This window comes from Camellia sinensis, chromosome 5 (genome assembly GCF_055761805.1).
Source record: "Camellia sinensis isolate YWXY chromosome 5, ASM5576180v1, whole genome shotgun sequence".
NCBI lineage: Eukaryota > Viridiplantae > Streptophyta > Magnoliopsida > Ericales > Theaceae > Camellia > Camellia sinensis.
Genome location: NC_138965.1, coordinates 152,448,955 through 152,469,076, shown reverse-complemented (window position 1 = coordinate 152,469,076; position 20,122 = coordinate 152,448,955). Strand labels below are relative to the sequence as shown.

The window sequence follows — 20,122 nt, the reverse complement described above, 5'->3', positions numbered from 1 at the left end:
ATTTGTCTTGTATGTTTGTCTAAGTCTTCGGCCTTGTCAAAAATGGGTCGTCTCTGGGCTTTGACATTCACTCCCGTCATTGTTATGACTTTCGAGTTCTGTCAAAGAGGGGCAACTGTAGACACCCCATTTTTGACCGTCCTCAAGACTTGGACGTCACTGTTTGAACACACGGTGATCTTCCATGTTTGTGTTCGTTTGGAGTTCCCGGAGGCCTCGGCTCGTGCGCCTTGCCTCAAGATCCCCGAACTCGACTGTTTAGTGTCTGGTTTTGCACCAAACACTTGCATCTTGCCTTTGAGAGGCAAGGTGGGGCTTGTAGACCATCTCCACCCATCACCGGCAGTGGCTAGATGCCACCGGCTGGTTTTTGCTGCCACCGGCAATATAGTTTGCCGGCCGGCACTCTTTGTTGCCGGTCAGCACTATTTGTTGCCGACCGGCACTCTTTTTGGCCAAGATGGCATTTTTTGCCGGCCGATTGCTGTTCATCTGCTTTTGCAGATATTTTTGGACAGCTGTATTGCTTTTGCTCCCCTCCATACACGTGTATGGAGGGATCTCCCTCTTGCAAAGCTTGTCTTGTAAGCTTTACAAGAGGCATATAGAGAGAAGCCCTCTCTAAGGCAAAGAGGAGAGGCTTTAGACATTTTTGAGGAGAGAAGACAGAGGAGAGCTCTGGTTTTTCCTAGGGTTAGGATTAGATACACAACCTATCTCTCTTTCCCTCTCATTTTGCACACTAGGTGTTTTGTGTCTCACTATTGCACACAAACACCTAGTGTTTCACCTTCCTCTTGGAGCTGAGGTTCTAAAGAGTGTGTTTTGAAGTTTTGGTGTTGGATTCAAGCTCAAGGAGGCCATTGGAGCACCATTGTTGAAGAGGACTACAAGGGTGAGAAACTAGTCCCTTTTTCCCCCATTTTTGCATTGATTTTCTACTAGTCTTAGAGCTGTTTTTGTGATTATTGTATAACATAAAAAAGTTCTGTTTTTAAGCCCTCTTTGTTGTTTATTAAGAGTGTTTTGTTGTTTGAGGGTTGTTGACCACCCTTAGGCCTCAAAAGGCCTCATTTGGAGCCATTTTGTGCTAGCTCCGGGATTTTGGTGTTAAGGTCTCTTCACCACTGAAATCTTGAGGGATTTCAGTGGTGAAGATGATGCTTTGAAGTCCCAAGAAGGAGAGGGCCACCCCCTCTCCTTGTTGTCCTTGAAAAGGGCATATTTTGACCTCTTAAGGAGGCCTATGCTTGAGTGTGTGTTGAGCATATTTGGTTTGTTTTTCATGCTTATATATCCATGATATAACATGATTTAAAGTTGGTTTTGGAACTCCATGCATGCTTAGCATAGTTGCCATGTAATGCCTTATTTATGCATTAACATGTTTTAGGTTGTTAGCCTTTGTTGGAGCATGTTTTAGACTTAGTCTTGTGAAGATTATGTGCTTATTTTGTCATGTTTTAGCTCTGTCCATAGTCGTTTGGGTTGATCTTTGCATGCTTGACATAGCTCCTTTGTATTTGGGCTTGTTGGCCTTGAGTATGTGCATGTGTAGCATGATATCTTTGCATTGTTTTGGTGATTTGGGGTCACTTTATATGTTATTTCAGTCCCATTTCCATGCTTGCTTGATTGCCTTGCATGCATCTTTAATGCCTCATAAGCATGTGTTGCATGCCCCATGTTTTGGCTATTGTGTATGCCTTTGTATTTGAGCCACTTAGATGCCATCTAAGGAGTCCTTTGGCCTTGTTTTAACATGCTAAAAATCTGTTTTTAGTTGTTTAATGCATGCCATGTTTGGTCTTGTTAAAGTGTAGTTCAATGCCTCATTGATTTGCTTTGAACATTTAGGCCTTTTGGTGCATGCTTGGCTTGATTTGTTGCTTGGTTTGGCACCATGTGTTAGCATGATTTTAGAGCTTATAATGCATGCTAATTTGTCCATGTTTCCTTCTTTCAAGTGTGCTTGAATGTTGTTTGACTTATGCTTAAGTGTTGGTCCTTATGTGCATGTGTGTGTGCATGCCATTTAGCCCTCACCTTTTAGCACAATGGCTACTGTTTTAGGCCTTTTTAGAGTTGCTTAATTCATGTATAAGTCCATCTTGCCATCCATTTGCATTGCCATATGTATGCTTGCATGATTGCATAAGTGCCTTGCCATGTCATGTTGCATCCCTAGCTTGTATGCCTAGGTTGCATTGCATTTTGCATGCATGCCTTGTTCCTTGAATTGGTGATAGGAACTGGGCCTAATTTGTTTGATTGGTTTGCATGCATTTGAAACCAAAGTTGCATGCTTGGTTCCTGGGACCATCATGCATGGAAATGCGTGATTGGTGGTCCGAGAACCGAGGCACATGTCCCTTTGAGTCATCACAATGATAAGAGACATGGTTGGTGCATACATGCCTTGAAATGTGCTGCCATGCCTTGTTTTGCCCTCTGTTGCTGTGAGTTGCAGGTTCTGCAGGAATACTCTGCCGACCGGCAGTGTAATGTGCCGACCGGCACAATTTTCTCTGCCGACAGCTTCAATTTTGTGCCGATGGCCATACTACACTGCCGGTGGAAATTTCATCTAGCCGGTGATGACCCCCTCTGTCCAAGGATGCAGTCCTGAGGCTTTGACAGCCTCCAGAGGAAGAAAGGAAGGAAAACAGAGGCAGCTTGCGCATGGTGGCGCGCTTCCCGAGGCGTTTTCCCGCTTTATTTAATTTATTCAATTTGTTATTTAAATTAGTTAATTTGTAATATTAATTAGCTAGTGTAGTTAATTAATTTGTATTATTATTTTGGTCCCTCCGAGCGAGGGCAAATCTGTAATAAGTGTGTGTGGGTGGTGTGTATGTCTTCCAACCTCACGTCTTTCTTCCCTTTTATTTACCTGCTTACGATGGTAGATTAGGGCACGTTCAATTTAGCATACCTTATGCTATGCATGTGTGCATCCACGCATTTGTATTACATGCATTAGGCTCGGTACATCATGCTAACCGCATATGTTTTTCAAATCAAAAACTGAATACGTGATAATTGTGCATTTTCACATGACATGTTTAGGATAGCCGAGCCTATTCTAGTAACATTTTGTATGCGATGCATTAGACACTTCACATGGACTTGGATCATGCATGTTTGCTAACAAGTTCTTTGTTTTGGCACGGAGTACTATGTAAGTATTTCCGCTTTAGCATATCGCATGAGTGTGAATGTTACCATGACAGCATGCTTAACATGTGGCTAGATGCTTATGTGTTAAACTGTTTTGAATGCCTGCAGGTGAAGGCCGGATTGTTTGAGTTGGAAAAACTCGTTGAAATCCGTATTTTAGCCTACTTGCGAGTAACAAATTCCAAAGCATTTTCAAACCAAACGGATATGCAATGTTTATTTCCAAATTAGGCAATCTAGTCTATACTTGTTTGCTGTGCGCATAACATAGTAATTCTAGGCTAATAATTGGAATAAGAACACATAAAGTTTTCAAAAACGGATATCACGGTTAGTAGAGGCCGGTCTTCGGACCGGGCGAAAGGGGGTGCTCATAGTTGACCTTCCCCGATCGTACCCAAGCTCCCGAGCCGAGACAACTCCGGTGATGACGGACACGTGGCCTTCGGCACCGAGTCAGGGTTTCCTAAATTTCCCCATTTAAAAAATATTTAGGTGGCGACTCTGTATCTGGCAAAGCAATCCATGTTTGGCACTACTTTTTCAAAAATCTGTTTCTCAAAACGATTTGCCAGATTTGGACTCTTTGGTTTAGATTAAGAACCGTGACACAAATCGAGTCCGAACAGTAGCACGAGGCCCCACGCGGGCGCTGTTACATGGTATAAATTATTAAATAAGTTATCTCGGTCGGAAGATTGGACTCAAGTAGCTCGGTTGGGCACAAGAAGGAAGGCCTGGGCAACCTAAGTCTGCAAAGTAGAAAACAGGGGGTTAAAGCACTGATCATTGGACCGTGCTACAATTTAAAAGCAAGGTATAAGAGCCCTACTTCGGCCTCAAAAAACTGGTTCTATCTCGGTTCATCAAAAGGTTTGGTAGCTCGGTTTAAGCAGTTTGCACGTTAGACCGGTTTATCGTCTAGGGGCAGCTTTCTGAGTTCGGTCTAAAAAACTAAGAAAGCTGGTTTAGCCCCAAGGCCTAAATCGGTTGTAGTGTGAATAAAGCTACTTCGGTTAAGCCTCTAGGGGCAGCTTTCTGAGTTCGGTTTAGAAACTAAGAAAGCTGGCTTGGCCCCGAAAGCTTAGTTCGGTTGAAAACTGAGGTTCCTAGTTTGATATGTTCAAAACTCGGTGATCTTATTTCGGCTAAAGTGAGTCAGGCGTTAGTGACTCTCTGAGACTTTCAAGTTCTAGTTCGGTTATTGACTACAGTGATCTGCCTATTTAGGGCAAACAGGATCCTAGTTCGGTTGCTACCTAATTTTGGATCTAAGGCAAGTTTTTACAGAAGTTCATGCACGTATGAGCTCTGCTATTATTTTCATAAAAGTACAGAAGCGAAGCGACAAATGAAAGAAAATGTTTGCAAAAGGCATACAAAACAAAGCTATACAGATACGAAAGCAAGATAAAGGAAGCAAAATAAGTTTACTTACCAGGTTGAAGAAGGGGGATCTGATGATGGGAAAGTGGCAGCCAAGTCAGTCTTCAGAAGCAACGGAAGAACAGCAAAAACACAGAGAGAGAAGACGAAGAATGGAAGGTGAATGATTCAAGAAAAAGAAAGGTTATTTTGTGAAAGAGGAGAGAGAAAAAAGCGGCAAAAAGGGGCGGGACTGTTCAAAAAGTTCGAAGTACGAAGGCGGCGTGATAACAGCTCACAGCCTATCAGAGCCCGCCACGTGGCAAGGGAAAGGGAAGCGGTACAGTCGTAATTGAAGAGACGTTTTGACCGGATAAAGCAGAGCTCGGAGTAGAACTAGCTCGGCTGGATACGCTGAAGGGTTTTTATCTCGGCTGGAAAGACTTGTAGAACTTCAGCTCGGTTGAAGGATTTGTAATCTCAATCATGCTGTGCAGATGAAATTAAGGGGCAATTGAGAGGGTAATTTTTGGGAAATAATTGGGCCGAGCTGTGAGTTGGGCCCTGCGGCCCAAAGCGTGAAGGAATCGGTAAGAAGCCGTAATGTTATTCCGGCCCAGTAGAGGCATAGATACTCCGGTCCAGGAGAAGTGTAGTTATTCCGGCCCAGGAGAGGTGTGGTTACTCCAGTTCAAGAATGAGTAAAGCAACTCCGGTCACCGGACCGGAGTTGCTTTACTCATTCTTGAACTGGAGTAACCACACCTCTCCTGGGCCGGAATAACTACACTTCTCCTGGACCGGAGTATCTATGCCTCTACTGGGCCGGAATAACATTACGGCTTCTTACCGATTCCTTCACGCTTTGGGCCGCAGGGCCCAACTCACAGCTCGGCCCAATTCTTTCCCAAAAATTACCCTCTCAGCAGTATATATAATCCGATTAATAAAATTTACAATCAAATATGAGATTATGAGTCCAAAAACTAACAATCTCAATTCTATATTATAATTCTGCTAATCAAATATGCTCTTAATCTATTGTCATCTCGTTTCACTCATCTTCATTCGACAAAGTGAAACCTAATGTCTCACATACTCTGAAAAATTAAAAGATGATAGTGCAAAAATAGTTCAACTTAATGGGCATAATTTTATTTTGGGTAAATTATACTTTAATCTCCATAGTTTAATTGAAATGTCACTTTAATCTTTGTAATTTCAATTTGAACCTTATATTTTTAATTTTGTTGTAATGCGATCTCTCTATTACACGCCATTAATATTTTAAATGAAAAAAATATTATGTATAAAATTAGAGGGACAAAATTGAAATACAATTAATTTCACAGTAGTATCTTTAATTTTATATGTGATCTTTTTCGTTAAAATTTTAATGGTTAGTGATGAAAGAATCACAATCCAACAAAACTAAAATTATAGGGTTCAAATTATTTAAATTGAATTTACGAGAATCAAAGTAATATTTCCTTCAAACTTTAAAATGAATTTTATATCCTTTTATTAATATATCCTTTCTTTTTTTCGCTTTTTTCACCAACCCTAAAGATTGTCAAAATTGTTTTTCAAGAATGCAGTGATCAATTATTGTGGAATCGACAGAACACCTCACGCTATAACCAGGAAAGTGAAAGAAAACAGAAAATTTTGACATATTGGAACAACAGTACTTGCCAGAGAAAAAAGTGGAAGTGAAAGAAAATATAAATTTTGACATATTGGGACAATAATGATTGTAAGAGAAAAAGGTGAAGTGAGTTTAGACAATTCTCAATAAATGTTTGATAGAGCCATGAATTTATATGAAGATGAAATCATAAGGTGAAAAATAACAATCCTCATATTTGGTAGTTTGGAATCGTCAAGTCAATTTTTATTTTAGGAGTTTCAATCTCACCCTATCGAGACCCACCCCTCCTTTTTTTTCACTTTCGTGTGCGACCACGTGTAATTTGAGTTCAAAGCTAATGTGATACTCGGAAACAGTTAAAACATCCAATCTAAGTAAATTCTTAAGATGGGGTCCAACATATTTATTAAAAAATAAAGGTTATTGTAAATACTATTATTTACGTATATGATCATTAAAAGTATAAATAACAATTACTTTCATGAAGTAAAATACGAAGAAATCATTATAACACCTCAAAAAGACAAATTACGGTTTTATTGATTTAAAGTTTTGCAAAATTTAGTTTACAAAAAGAAAAAAAATATCAAGCAAAATCAAAAACTATAATAGGAGGTAGAAATTGATTCAATCACAATAAAATATCACTTAAACATTATTCCTATCATTTTTAGTTACAAAATTAGTAATTAAATTTGCATAATGTAATGGATTAAAGCTTATTTTTCAACCTATTAATAGTACAATACAAGGATTTAAATTATTTTGAGCCTTATTTTTATTCAACTCAGGGCCGACACTGCATATTTTGATATAGAGATTTTTATTGATAAATCTCATTTAGAAGTGTTTTAACCCAAGAAATCCATGAAGGAATTTTTTAACCCATTTAGCCTCATGTATGTATAGTTTTATTTCATAAATTCATTTTTCTTGATTTATACTATTTTCTTGGACACTTATGCCCTTATATTAAATTTTGATACCCTTATAAATATTTTTTGAACAGTTAGCAATTTTATGATATGAACATTCATATTTCAAAATTCACATTGGTAGGAATGTAAAATTGGCCCGTGGGCGGCCTGAAACCTGTCCGTGAGCCGGGGCGGGCCCGGCCCGTTGACAATGTGAATATTCACATTGACATGTTAACATTCACATTAATAGGAGTGTAAAATTGACCCGCGTCCCGTGGCTGTGCGAGACCCGCCTACGGCCCAGGGCGGGCCCGGTCCAGCCCGTTGACAATGTGAATATTCACATTGACATGTTAACATTCACATTGATAAGAGTATAAAATTGATCTGCGGCCCATGAATGGCCAAAAGTCTGCCCGCGGCCCGGGGCGGGGTCGGCCCGACCCATTGACAATGTGAATATTCACATTGAGATGTTAACATTCACATTGATAGGAGTGTAACATTAGCCCGCGCCTCGTGGCTGCCTGAAACTCGCCCATGACCCGTTGGCAGCCCGAGACGGGCCCAGCCCGGCCTGTTGACAATGTGAATATTCACATTGACATGTTAAAATTTACATTGATAAGAGTATAAAATTGGCCAGCGGCCCAGGGAGGGGAGCGGCCCAGGGAGGGGCCCGACCCGACCCGTTGACAATATAAATATTTACATTGACATGTTAATATTCACATTGATAAGAGTGTAAAATTGGCCCGCAGCCCGAGGCGGGATTAACCCGACCCGTGACATGTTAACATCAACATTGATAAGAGTGTAAAATTTACCCGCTGCCTGAAGCTTGCCCGCGGCCTGGGGCAGTCCCGGCCCAGCCTGTTCTCAATGTGAATATTCACATTAACATGTTAAAATGCACATTGATAGGAATGTAGAATTGCCCGCGGCTCGTGGGCTGCTGAAACCCACCCATGGCCCGGGGCAAGCTCGTTTGGGTCTGGGCCCGAGCATGTCCGAGACCCTAGGTTAGGGCCTAGGTCATCACTTTGAAGCCCGGCCTAGCCCATTCAAGGCTCGGTCCGAGGCCCAGCCTACGCCGAGGCACAATGTATTTTTTTGTGGAAAATAATAAAATTTTGGTAGAAAAAATTAAAAAGAATTAAAAAAAATGACCAGGCACGCCCAAGCCCGACCAAAGCTTGAGACTAGGCCTAGGCCCACCGGCCCGACCCGAGATTCGATCCATCGGCCCGTCCAAAGCCCGAATACCCTTGTGCCAGGGCTAGGGCTTGGGCCTAATTTTTGGCCCGTGGGCCGGGCCGGCTTGACCTGGCCCGGGAAAGGCTCGTTTGGGCCCAGGCTCGAGCCCAGTCCGAGACCCTAGGCTAGGGCTTAGGCCATTACTTTGAAGCCCCGCCGGCCCCATCAGCCCGGTTAAGGCCCATTCAAGGCTCGATCCAAGGCTCGACCTGCGCCGAGGCCTAGTGCCTTTTTTTGTGAAAAATAATAAAATTTTGGTTGAAAAAATTAAAAAGAATTAAAAAACAAATAGCTAGGCCCGCCCCGGGCGGCCCGTGGCGCAGGTTTCGGGCAGCCACAAGGCACGGGTTAATTTTACACTCCTATCAATGTGAATGTTAACATGTCAATGTGAATATTCACATTGTCAACGGGCCGGGCCGGGGCCGCTGGCCAATTTTATACTCTTATCAATGTGAATGTTAACATGTCAATGTGAATATTTACATTGTCAATAAGCTGGCCCGGGCCGCCCACGGGCCGGGGGCAGGTTTCGGGCAGCCACGAAGCGCGGGCTAATTTTATACTCCTATCAATGTGAATGTAAACATGTCAATGTGAATATTTACATTTGTCAAAGGGCCGGGCCGGGCCGGGCCCGTCCCGGGCCGCGGGTGAGCTTTTGGCGGCCCTTGGGCCACGGGCCAATTTTATACTCTTATCAATGTGAATATTCACATTGTCAACGGGTCGGACCGAACCCGCCCCGGGCCAGCCATGGGCCGCGGGCGGGTTTCGCACCGCCACGGGACGCGGGCCAATTTTACACTCCTATTAATGTGAATGTTAACATGTTAATGTGAATATTCACATTGTCAATGGGCCGGGCCCGCCCCGGCCCGACTCGAATTTTTCCAAGCACTCACAAGGATCGACATGGGCCGGGCCCCTACACATTGACGATATAAACATTCACATTGACGGTGCGAACATTCACATTAGTGGTATTTTGGTAATTATGTCACCCATAGGACTTATTGAAACATAAGAAAATAATGTGAACTAAATGGAACATAAGTAGATGAAAAGGGTATTTTAGTCTTCTTATCTCAAATAAGACCTAATGGAATAGTCAAAAAGAATATAGGTTGGATGGAATAAAACTCTTAGAAAGTGAATTTATCAAAAAAACTCCCTTTGATATATACATATCTATGTGGATATATACAGCTCTGCTACACCCCCCAATTGAGGCCCCTTAATTCTACCTCAAATGAGGTGACTAAGAACCACATAAATCTCTCTCTCTCTTTCTCTCTCTCTCTCTCTCTCTCTCTCTTTTAGCCCCCTAATTAAGAGCATCTCCAACCCATCTTTCATTTCTTAAAAAAATGAAGGATTTTCAGCTCCAACCCATCATCTAAATCCATTTCCATTTGGGAGGAGAATGGGCTGATCCCCCATATTTGGAGGGAGGATGAAAAAATAGACGATCACTCTAAAATACTATTCATTACCACAAATAAATAGGTAGGAGGACAACCAACCAGACATCCAGGTGGTCAATCGGTTCTTGTTTTGTTTTGTGAGAAAATAGAAATTTTTTATTGGAGTTTAAAAAAATAGTAATTTACTCTAAATCTACTTTTTGAATCGAAAAATTTATTTTGATCCTCTAATTGAGAAGATTGGGTTGGAGATGTTCTAATTTCACATCATTGAGAATAGAATTAAGGGACTAAATTAGGAGAATGAATCATTTTATATATATATATATATATATATATGTAGGATAAGTTTTACATTCTACCTTTTAACTTTATTTCGAATTTTACTTTCATTCCTCATTTTATAATTGCAATAATTAATCACATTTCAACAATTATTTCATTGTAATGCTTCTGTCACTCATCATTAAAACTTAGACATAAAGTGATTATGTGATAGCCACGTGGGCACATTTTAAAAGTAACAATGTTACATCCCACTAAAAATGATGTTCTAAAATACCACTAATAAGTTGGCATCCACCTTTTTTATAAAAAAAAAAAAGCACAAAAATATTGTGACAGTGAACCTCACCCACTGCCACATCATTAATGGTAGCACTAATTAATACTCCCACTCATTTTCATTTTAAAAGCATTAAAGGGGAGAAAAATTATTTAAAAAATCATACTTCTCACCCTTCAACTTCCATTTGAACTTAGAGCATCTCCAACGGTGTACTAAATATTTCACCAAAGTTGAGTCAAAAAGGGATCATTTCCTTAATTTGATACTTCGCGCTCCAACGGTTCAACATCAAATCCGTTTCATCAAATTTGCGCTGGGCAACCGGTTGGTTGACCGGCCGGTCAACCGGTAATGGCAATTTTTTTTTTTTTTTTTTTTTACCGGTTTGAACCTTTTTTTTTTGAACTTTTTGAACTTTTGGTGGTCGACCGGGTGGTCGACCACCTAGGCAAAATTTTTTTTTTTTTTTTTTTTTGACTGGTTTCAACCTTTTTGTGAACTGTCTGAACTTTCTCCGGGGCGACCGGTTGGTTAACCGGTTGGTCAACCGGATGGTCGACCCGTTCGTCTCATCCCAACGGTTAGGAACAGTGATTTGGTGAAATGCTTCGCCTGCACTCAGTTTGGTACCATTTTTGCTGAATTCTGGATTTGATATCGATTTGGTGAAAACGTTGGAGCTTAAAAAAGTGACTTTTTCACCAAATTTTAAATTTGATGCCAGGTTTAGTTCACCGTTGGAGATGGTCTTAATTGTTATAATTAAAAATTGAAAGGTGATGGAGTACAGGAAAATTCACGTGAAAGTTGACTGATAAAAAGAGTAATTTACCCTGATAGATATTACATATGAGTCACTACATATGTGATTGATTCAATACTACTCTATTGTTTGATTCATAACTGCTCTATTTAATGTTTGTTGTTTGTTTAAGTACTACTCTATTTGGTTATACGACAATGTTACGTAACTCAAATTTTGTGGCTCAAAAGTGGCTCAAATGACCAAAACGACGTCGTTTTGAGTACAGAACAACATAAAAATGGCCAAAACGACGTCGTTTTGGCCATTTGAGCCACTTTTGAGCCACAAAATTTAAGCTACGAGACATTTTCCTTGTTTATATTGTTTGAATAAGTATTGTTTTTCACATTAGTCAATACTATGGTACCATAGGAGAGAAAAGAAAAGAAAATATTGTGATTTTTTTTTTCTTTTTGTTTGGATAGATAAGAGAGAAAATAAATGAAATGAAATGATATTGATTTCCCACCTATCTTGTTTAGTTAAGCTATGTAAAAGAAAAGAAAATAAATTATATGATTTTATATTACCAAATTAACATTTTTATAAGTGTTAATCTTTTTATTTGTTTTATACCTAAAATGGTAGTTTTGGTATTATAACAAAATAATATTTAGTAGGCATTTTACTTATATGAATATTACTATAAAGTATATATTTTATTTTGCCTATCAACTGTTTTATGTTTTTACTCCAACCATACTCTTTATTTTAACTATTTATCTAAATACTATTAATTTTATAGAATGCCACGTCAACAACAAAGATGGAGGGAAATGATCCTAATGATTGAATACATTTTGCCTAGCGTTGAAGGCTAGCTACATGTAGCTAGTGAATATGAGTTGAGCCAAAATGCCTAATCATATGCCTAGTGCATTGGAATTGAAAAAGTGAATCACACTAGGCATTTTAACTAACAAGTATTATATACCTAGTGCATTGGAGATGCTCTAACATACTTACCAATAAATAATCAAAAACTAATTTTTACAATTAAATAATAATCTTAAAAAATTATCTAGAATACTTAGTAAAAATAATTTAGAATCAATTAAATTTTATTCATTTTTATCACAGTTACATATAAGAGAATTTTTTTTAAAATTTTTTATATCATTAATTATGTGCTCTAAGTTCTTAATAACAAATACATGTCATAATTTAATTGGTAAAAATAAAAAAAAATAAATCACAAAAATTATATTTATGATAAAATATAAATACATTTTGTCTTATGAGTTTCATAAATTTAATTTATCATATGATAGTGGTAAATTACACTTGTCAATATATTAATTTTTTTATATTTTGTAAAGTCTAAAAATTGGTCTAGCATCAAAATTATAATTTATCTTGTGTCATAAGATTTACGTAAAAATATATTAGAATTCACTTGTGATATTAAATTTAGGCTTAACATTAGATTTACATCAATTTGTTTTTACCTAATCATTAAAAATTATCTTTATCTATTCTCAACTTATATGAATCATTTGAGCTATCTATTTATTAAATTAGTAAATAGATATTTGTGAGTATTTTGTATAATAATTAAAAATTTTGAACTTAATTTAAAAAAACTATATATTTATGTTTAAAACAATTAAATGAATAGTTATACATATTTATGGATGAAAAAATTATCTAAGATAGAGCCACATAAATTGTAGATCATCTTCTAGTCTTAATAAATTTAAATTTTATTGTAGCTTATCAATTCGTGACTGATATGAGCAAATTTGGGGAGCTTTTAATATTGGATTAAATACTAAAAAGTAGCTAAAAAAATTTAGTTCAAGTCGATTTTTTTGCCAATAATTCTTGATTTAAGCGTAGTCTTTGGAGAATCGGCTAGTTCATGTCTAATCCATGAGTTAGTAGACCCATCTATTTATTTAATTTTTAATTAGTAAATATATTTATTTTTTTAAATTCATAACAGATATAGGAATTATGTACATATTTGTTTGGTATATTTATTAACAATTTTAAAATTAATTAAGAAATTTTGTAGTTATTCTTAAAAGAATAAATTACATTGATAGTTCTTATATTTTAACTGTCGTATCATTTTTGTCCTTTCAATTTTAATTTGCTCGATTTTGATCCTGAATTTATAATTTTGTCTCAATTTGGTCTAATTGTTATAATTGTTATTTTTTTTTTATTGAAAATGCACATATGAGTAGCATCCGTTATAATTTTATAAATAAAATTATAAATTTGTTCAACTCAGTAAATTAATGTCAACCAACTCAATAACTATTTTATTTTAAAAACCTTAACCGGAATTATCAATCGGACCAAATTGATATAAAATCTAAAATTAATGGTCAAAATCAAGCTAATTAAAATTACAGAGATAAATAGACACCAGAGACAAAATGCGAGGACTATCAATATAATTTACCCTTCTCAAAATATGTCTAATATTGATTGTATCAATATTAAGATATATTTATATCTGAAAAACTATTTAAGATCAGATTAGGCTAAAACTTGAATAAAAAATTAATGGCTTATTAAAAATATTTAATAATTATAAATTTAAATTTGATCAATTTTTCATTTAATTTTTTTCGTAATAGAATTAGGTTGTTTGATAATTATAATTTATAATTCCAATATTTCTTTGTATTTTTTTAAAATTATATATAATTATAATTTCTTTTGAAACTTTCCTTTACAATCTCAAATTAGTTATAACTTGAATTATGTATAATTTATTTTTGACTTCTAATCTATAAAAACTAACAATGAACATAAATTGTTTTTTTGAACATTGTAAAAAATAAATAAAGAAATATATTATCAATAATAATAATAACAAAACATATTTTTATTTATTATGTGATATCTCACCACTACATTGATAATAAACATTAATAATAAAACTCATTACAATAATACAGTAATATAGATAACATGTGATCACAATAATTTTTTATAGTTATACAAAAGTATCCAAAATGATATATAATAAAACAATATATGATATATATTCAATTTTTATATAGTAAAATCCATATTTAATTTCAACCACACATTAGTTTTCTAAATCAATTCATCACCCAAACTATCTACTATTCTTTTAAGTAATATTCACCTTTTCAAAACTCACCCAAACAATACTTTGACTGAGCTCATTATCATCCTTGTTGTCATACTTACCACTTCCACTAACTATTATGCAACTCCGGTATAATTTTTTATCTTTGCAAATTTAAAAAGATATTGTTGGGGAAATAAAAAGGTACCGTTAGAGTTTTAAAGAGTTAAAAATAAAAAATGAAAAAAATTTGTGATTTTTGTTTTTCTTATTCCATATATGGGTGATAAATTTTTTTAAATCCATAAATTATGGAACATTGTTCATTATTTAAAATTTTATTTATTGATGAGCAAGTCAATTAAATGTTTTTAATTTTTTACAAAAAAAAATTTGAAAATTTTGTTTAAGAAATTAAAAAAATGACCAAATCATAAAGAACAATATAAGATGTTATATTCTATTAAAAAACTCATAATTGTATTATCAATTTACGTGCATCAAAAATAATAATAACAACAATATAAAAAGTATACAAACTTCCACCAAAAAAAGAAAAATAAAACTTCAAATTAACTCCCCAAACAAAGATAGTTAAACAGATATATATATTTATTATCAATTTAGTTGGAAAAAAAAAAAGTCATATAGAGAAAAAAATACTCACATGAAAATAGAAATTTACAATAAATAAATAAATAAATACAAACAAACAAACAAACTTAAAATAAGTTTGGACTATTGACAAAAAGAAAGACTAATCTTTGCATCATTACATTTGGAAAGGAGTTGGTCGGGCTAAAAAAAGATCAAATATTGACTATTTTAAAAACAGAATTGTATTGAATTTTTAATTTGATTGAGTTTTTAAAATTTTAAGATTTATATTATTTTCGGAAATGGTGAGGGTGGCTTACCATATTATTTTAAATTTTGAAATTTAAAATCATAGATAATTAGTGTCTTTATTGTTTCTTTATTTGAATTTGAATTGTTTTAATCAATATTATTTTTGAAAAGAGTGAGGGTGACTTATCATATTGTTTTGAATTTTAAAATTCAAAATCATAGATAATTAATTAATTTTTATTTTTTTGGACTTAAGAAACTAACTAATAGAGGTTTTTTTTTTTTTTTTTTTAAAAAAAAATAACAAATTAACAAAATTAATTTGGGAATTTGGAACTCCCACAATCAATGCTCTTAGAAGTCTCTTTTCCTTACATATAGATTTGGTAATCCAAATAAGAGATTAAAATTTATTTCTCTATATCTTTTCTTTTCTCTTCTCTTCTCGCCAAATCACTTAAACTAAACAAATACTAACATTCTATACATCCCAATTTTTTGTTAGGGGGAATTATAAATAGTGGTATTTAAGGAATTGAATTACAAACTAGTGGAAATATCTTATGAAGAAAAATAATAACAAAAAGGTCAACCTCAATTTGACCGAAATGTCCCTCTCTCTTCCCTTTCTCTCCTCTTTATTTGGTTTGCAACTTTTAGCCGCAAGTCATCCAATCTCATTCATCTATTAGTATTCGACACCTTAAAATGTATCTTAATCTAGTTTATTAGTGACCTATAAGCCGCCTCCCTCTGCAATCCCATACTCGACATGATGACTACTAAATGAAGCAAACCCTTAAGTAGGGCCCTTAAGTAGGGGGAGTGTCCAAGTGACCTTACATTCATATAGTAAAGCCATTTATTAACATCTCCCACCCAATACGTAAACATATTAGCGCAGCTCAAATCTTCCAGCTCCTGATTGACATTGCAATGAAGGAATAAGACAACCATCCATTCACAGCATTAGTAAAGGGCTTCTTTAGCTTCTATCTATACAATCAGCCACTCACAGGAACTGTCGCTTAACAACTTTTCTTTCCACCCATTTAGAAGTAAGCTAGATGTATATTACGTAATTGAATCTTCCAAAAAATCAAGTTTTGAGACTGCAGCATCATTTTTTACCGTGTTTCGCTAACTCAAAAAAAGTGAAACCCGATATCTCACTTATTCTGAAAAGCTAAAAAGACGAGCGATTCTGTTACAAACGCATCATTTTTATTGTATTTTATACTGCCTATAAGCAATAAGTGTGGTGCCCACACAATCACACAGGGTGTACACTTGCAACATAGAAATTTCAACAGAAATTTATTTATTTATTTATTGGTGGCTATGTTTAGGGTTCAATTTCTTGATTCTTTTGCTTTGTGAATTATAGTGGTGATGGGTGGTAGGGTAAGGATAGGGTTCAATTTCTTGATTCTTTTGCTTTGTGAATTGTAGTGTGATGGGTGGTAGGGTAAGGAGGTGGCAGTGGCAATGGCAGTGGCAGAACTGGTGACGATGGAGATGAAATGGGGTGCTAGTGGGAGTTGGTTGGCTTAAATTTCGGTCATGTTGTAATTTTGGCCATGCTAGTGTCTATTAGGAGTGAAAGGAAAGAAGGTGCTAGTAGTTGGAAGTGAGGTAAGACATCATGGTCGTGGTGTAGGCAATTAGGGGTGGAGAGAAGAAGATGGTTGGTGAGAGCTGGGACACGGTGCTGCTGCTAGTGGCTGTTGGGGTTGCAAGGAGAAAGTAGTTGGAGGATCCCTCTCTAAAAAATTTTAAGAATATTTATATCTTTTCACACACTACCTAAGAGGGTATTTTGCTCTTACATACTCTCCATTAACGATGATAACTTTTGAGACCCAGGGAGAAGCCGGAATCATTTTCTCATACTACCAACATCAAGGGAAACCCGTGTTGACAAACTATATGTAATTTTCCCTAAAATAGAAGCCAAATTCCAAATCACATCTCGTCAAAACCCACCACCTCATAAAAATGAAAAAGGTTAAAACTTCAAGTTCCACTTTTTCTTATATCAGACAACCATGCATTATTTTGGACCAAAACTAACATGGTGCTCGAAACTGCCAAATCAACCTATAATAATTATTAGGTGGGTGGTAACTAGATAGATCTATGGTTAACCAATATGGATAACCATACCTCCAAAAAAAAAAAAAAAAACAGACTAGAATATACCAAAACAGAGAGAACAAAACCATTGCTGATATTTTACCCTAAGAAGCTCACATGGAGTATGATATGAAATGTAACACGAAGTTCCCAAGAAGGCTATGATACAAAAGTAACACAAATTAAAAAGGCACGAGGGATGGAGGAAGATGCAACTGTACAAATCCTCTAACCTAAATGTAGGCAAATCTTCTGGGGTGTTGCAAGGCTATGCTCAAATTTGGTATCGAGTTTTTGAAGTAACCACAAATGTAAAGTGAAACAGAACAGCACATGGAACGAAATAAAATACAATCACTATCACCACAATCACAATCACCACAATTGAACTCCACACAGAGACATTAAACTAACTCTGAAATAGCAAGTGTCGAATTCTTTATCCCACCAACAGCATTAATGCAAAATAACTAATTCAAGAAACAAAATTGTGAAAAGAGTACAAATTAAACATAACAAGAACTACAAACTGCGCAATGAAACAAGAATGCTATGACATATGAGAGCGATCATCAATCTTCATCTTCACCCTCATTCTCAGCAATGTTGAAGTACCTAAGTTCATACACATTTCGATCTTTGTTGGAAGCAATAACCCGAAGCCAATCACGAACATTGTGTTTCTTCAAGTATTTCTTGGTCAAGTACTTCAAATACCTGAATTGCACAAGTCAAGAGTTGAATTACATGACAAGCACTCAATTTGGATTGTGAGATGGGAAAAGAAAAAAAATGACTTCAAGTTTCTCACCTAGGTGATAATAGAAAAGAAATTACTGGGGTTTCTAACCTTTTCTTTGGATGAAGACAGTTGTCTTTATAGTTTGGTGGGTAAAATTACCAATAAGTCCTACTTTTTGATAGTCTCTTATTTTTATGAACAAATTTACAGTAAATAAGTCAGCTAATAAGTCAGCTAATAGGACTGATTGGTAAGTACCTAGTTTATTTGCTTTGCTTTGTATTTAGAGAGATAATTAAGGTATTATATAAATTTTACTTTCACAATAATTCGTCTCTCAACAAAATGTCACCAATGTGGGGAGCAAATTATAAATAAAAAATAAAAACTTCTTTCAACACTTTCTCATCGAATCTCTCATTTCAATATTTTAACTATGCTGCAAGATTGACCTTTTCCAATCCTCTAAGTTCTGAATATGCTAAATAAGGGGTTCAGCTTCTTAATCATACTCCAAAGTCACAATTATTCTCTCTTTCATACTTCAATGCATCAAATTTTGATCAAATGAAATATATAATGCAAATGTCAAGATGAATGAAGAGAATTGATGAGATTACCGCTTGGAGAAGTTGCTATCGCAGGTGACAGTGATCTTGTTCTTCTCACGAGTGACAGTGACGGAGTCGCCGAGCGCACCGGCCTTGCCCCCGACCTTGATCCGCTCCTGGAGAAACTTCTCGAGGGAGGCGATCTCCATAATCTTATCCTCCACAGGCTTCGCGCAGTCGATCGTGAACGTCGCCCCCTTCTTCTTCCCCTTGCCACCTCCGGCCGCCGCGCTTCCGCCTCGACTCATCCTCCAACCACCGCCTGCCTCCCACACATTCAACAACACACATGAATTAGTAAATGCACATATAAAGAGAGAGAAACATATATATATATATATAAATGTAGAGAGAGAGAGAGGAGTACCGGTACGAAGTCTGATTGAACTGAAAGGGAAGAAGATGAAGCGGCGACGAGCAGAGCGAAGATGAGGAGGGAGGCAGTGATTAGGGTTTTGTTCTTGTTGTATGTGTGTATATATATGGGTCGTTTGGGTTTGGGGATCGTAAATAGTCGGGTGGTGGGTCGCCCGAGTCGTAACCCGGTGCACCGTTTGTAGCAGTGGGGTGGTGCCCATTTAACTCTTAAATTTATTTTTATTTACTTTGATCTTTCATGCTTTATACTTTTTTTCAGTTTATTTTTAAAATTAATTTTCATTCAAAATTAAATAAAAAAATATTATAATAACTACCACATAATATAAAAAATATATTATTATATTAAAAATTAAGTTTGTATTCGAGATATGAGTTGTATATAATAAAATATTTTTATACCACATAGCTGTTAATTTGTCATTTTTTATTTAATTTTTAATGAAAATTTGTTTTAGAAATAAATTGGGAAAACTTGAAACATGAAAGACTAAATTGAAAAAAAACAAATTTTACAAACCAAAATAAGAAAATGACCAAACATAAAGGCTACAAAGTATAATTTACCTAATCCATTTTGATTCGATCCAATAATCCAACGGGTACACAATAAAACCCGAACCGGTAACTACGGAAGCCCGATAATGCACTGTAGTTTTGTTTTCAGATTTTTTTGCCCCCAAAATACTAAAGATTAATTTAGTTGAAATTTTGAAAATTTCAAAAAATAATCATAATTTCATATTGTTTTCTGTGTCCTTTGCTTTTTTTTTCTTGTGCACAAAATAGTTTTTTCTTTTTTTTAATTTGACATTTATTTTTACTAAATTAAAATTTTGAATTTTTCAAAAACACATTCTAAAAACAAAACCCTCATATGCATCCAGATGTGAATAGTCAAACAGATTGATCAACTTAAATCGAATATTCTCAAGAAAAAAAACTAGTTAAGTGAATTGGAAATAGGATAGTGCAAAATGAAAGCTTCCTTCGAAAAAAACAAATAGGATAGTGCAAAAAGATTTTAGGGCCACTATGTTTACCATTCACTATTTATTAAAAAAAAAAAAAAAATTTAAAATTTTGCATCATTAGGATGCTGGTTCAGGTGTACCATTCTACAACCATTTTACCGGCAAGCTCAATCACCTTACCCAGAACTTCCACTATTTGGTACACCC

General features: G+C 35.7%; 1 protein-coding gene across 1 annotated transcript; it reads right to left on the bottom strand.

Moving 5' to 3' along the window:
- Window positions 1–17,610: 17,610 nt before the first annotated feature.
- On the bottom strand, window positions 17,611–19,764 carry LOC114291651 (large ribosomal subunit protein eL22z). The gene is made up of 3 exons (XM_028235507.2): window positions 18,931–19,764; window positions 18,573–18,825; window positions 17,611–17,927 (listed from the first exon to the last, which is right to left on the bottom strand). Exons 1-3 carry the CDS (start codon window positions 19,139–19,141, stop codon window positions 17,783–17,785), a joined length of 609 nt encoding a protein of 202 aa, XP_028091308.2. The 5' UTR covers window positions 19,142–19,764; the 3' UTR covers window positions 17,611–17,782.
- Between the last annotated feature and the right edge of the window lie 358 nt (window positions 19,765–20,122).

What these genes read in the sequence shown, in the direction of transcription:
- LOC114291651 (XM_028235507.2), bottom strand. Translation starts at nt 19,141, where the DNA reads ATGGGCACCACCCCACTGCTACAAACGGTGCACCGGGTTACGACTCGG. An exon ending in TTCAATCAGACTTCGTACCG is followed by an intron (nt 18,826 to 18,930) that starts GTACTCCTCTCT and finishes TGTGGGAGGCAG; the next exon opens with GCGGTGGTTGGAGGATGAGT. An exon ending in GATAGCAACTTCTCCAAGCG is followed by an intron (nt 17,928 to 18,572) that starts GTAATCTCATCA and finishes TGTGCAATTCAG; the next exon opens with GTATTTGAAGTACTTGACCA.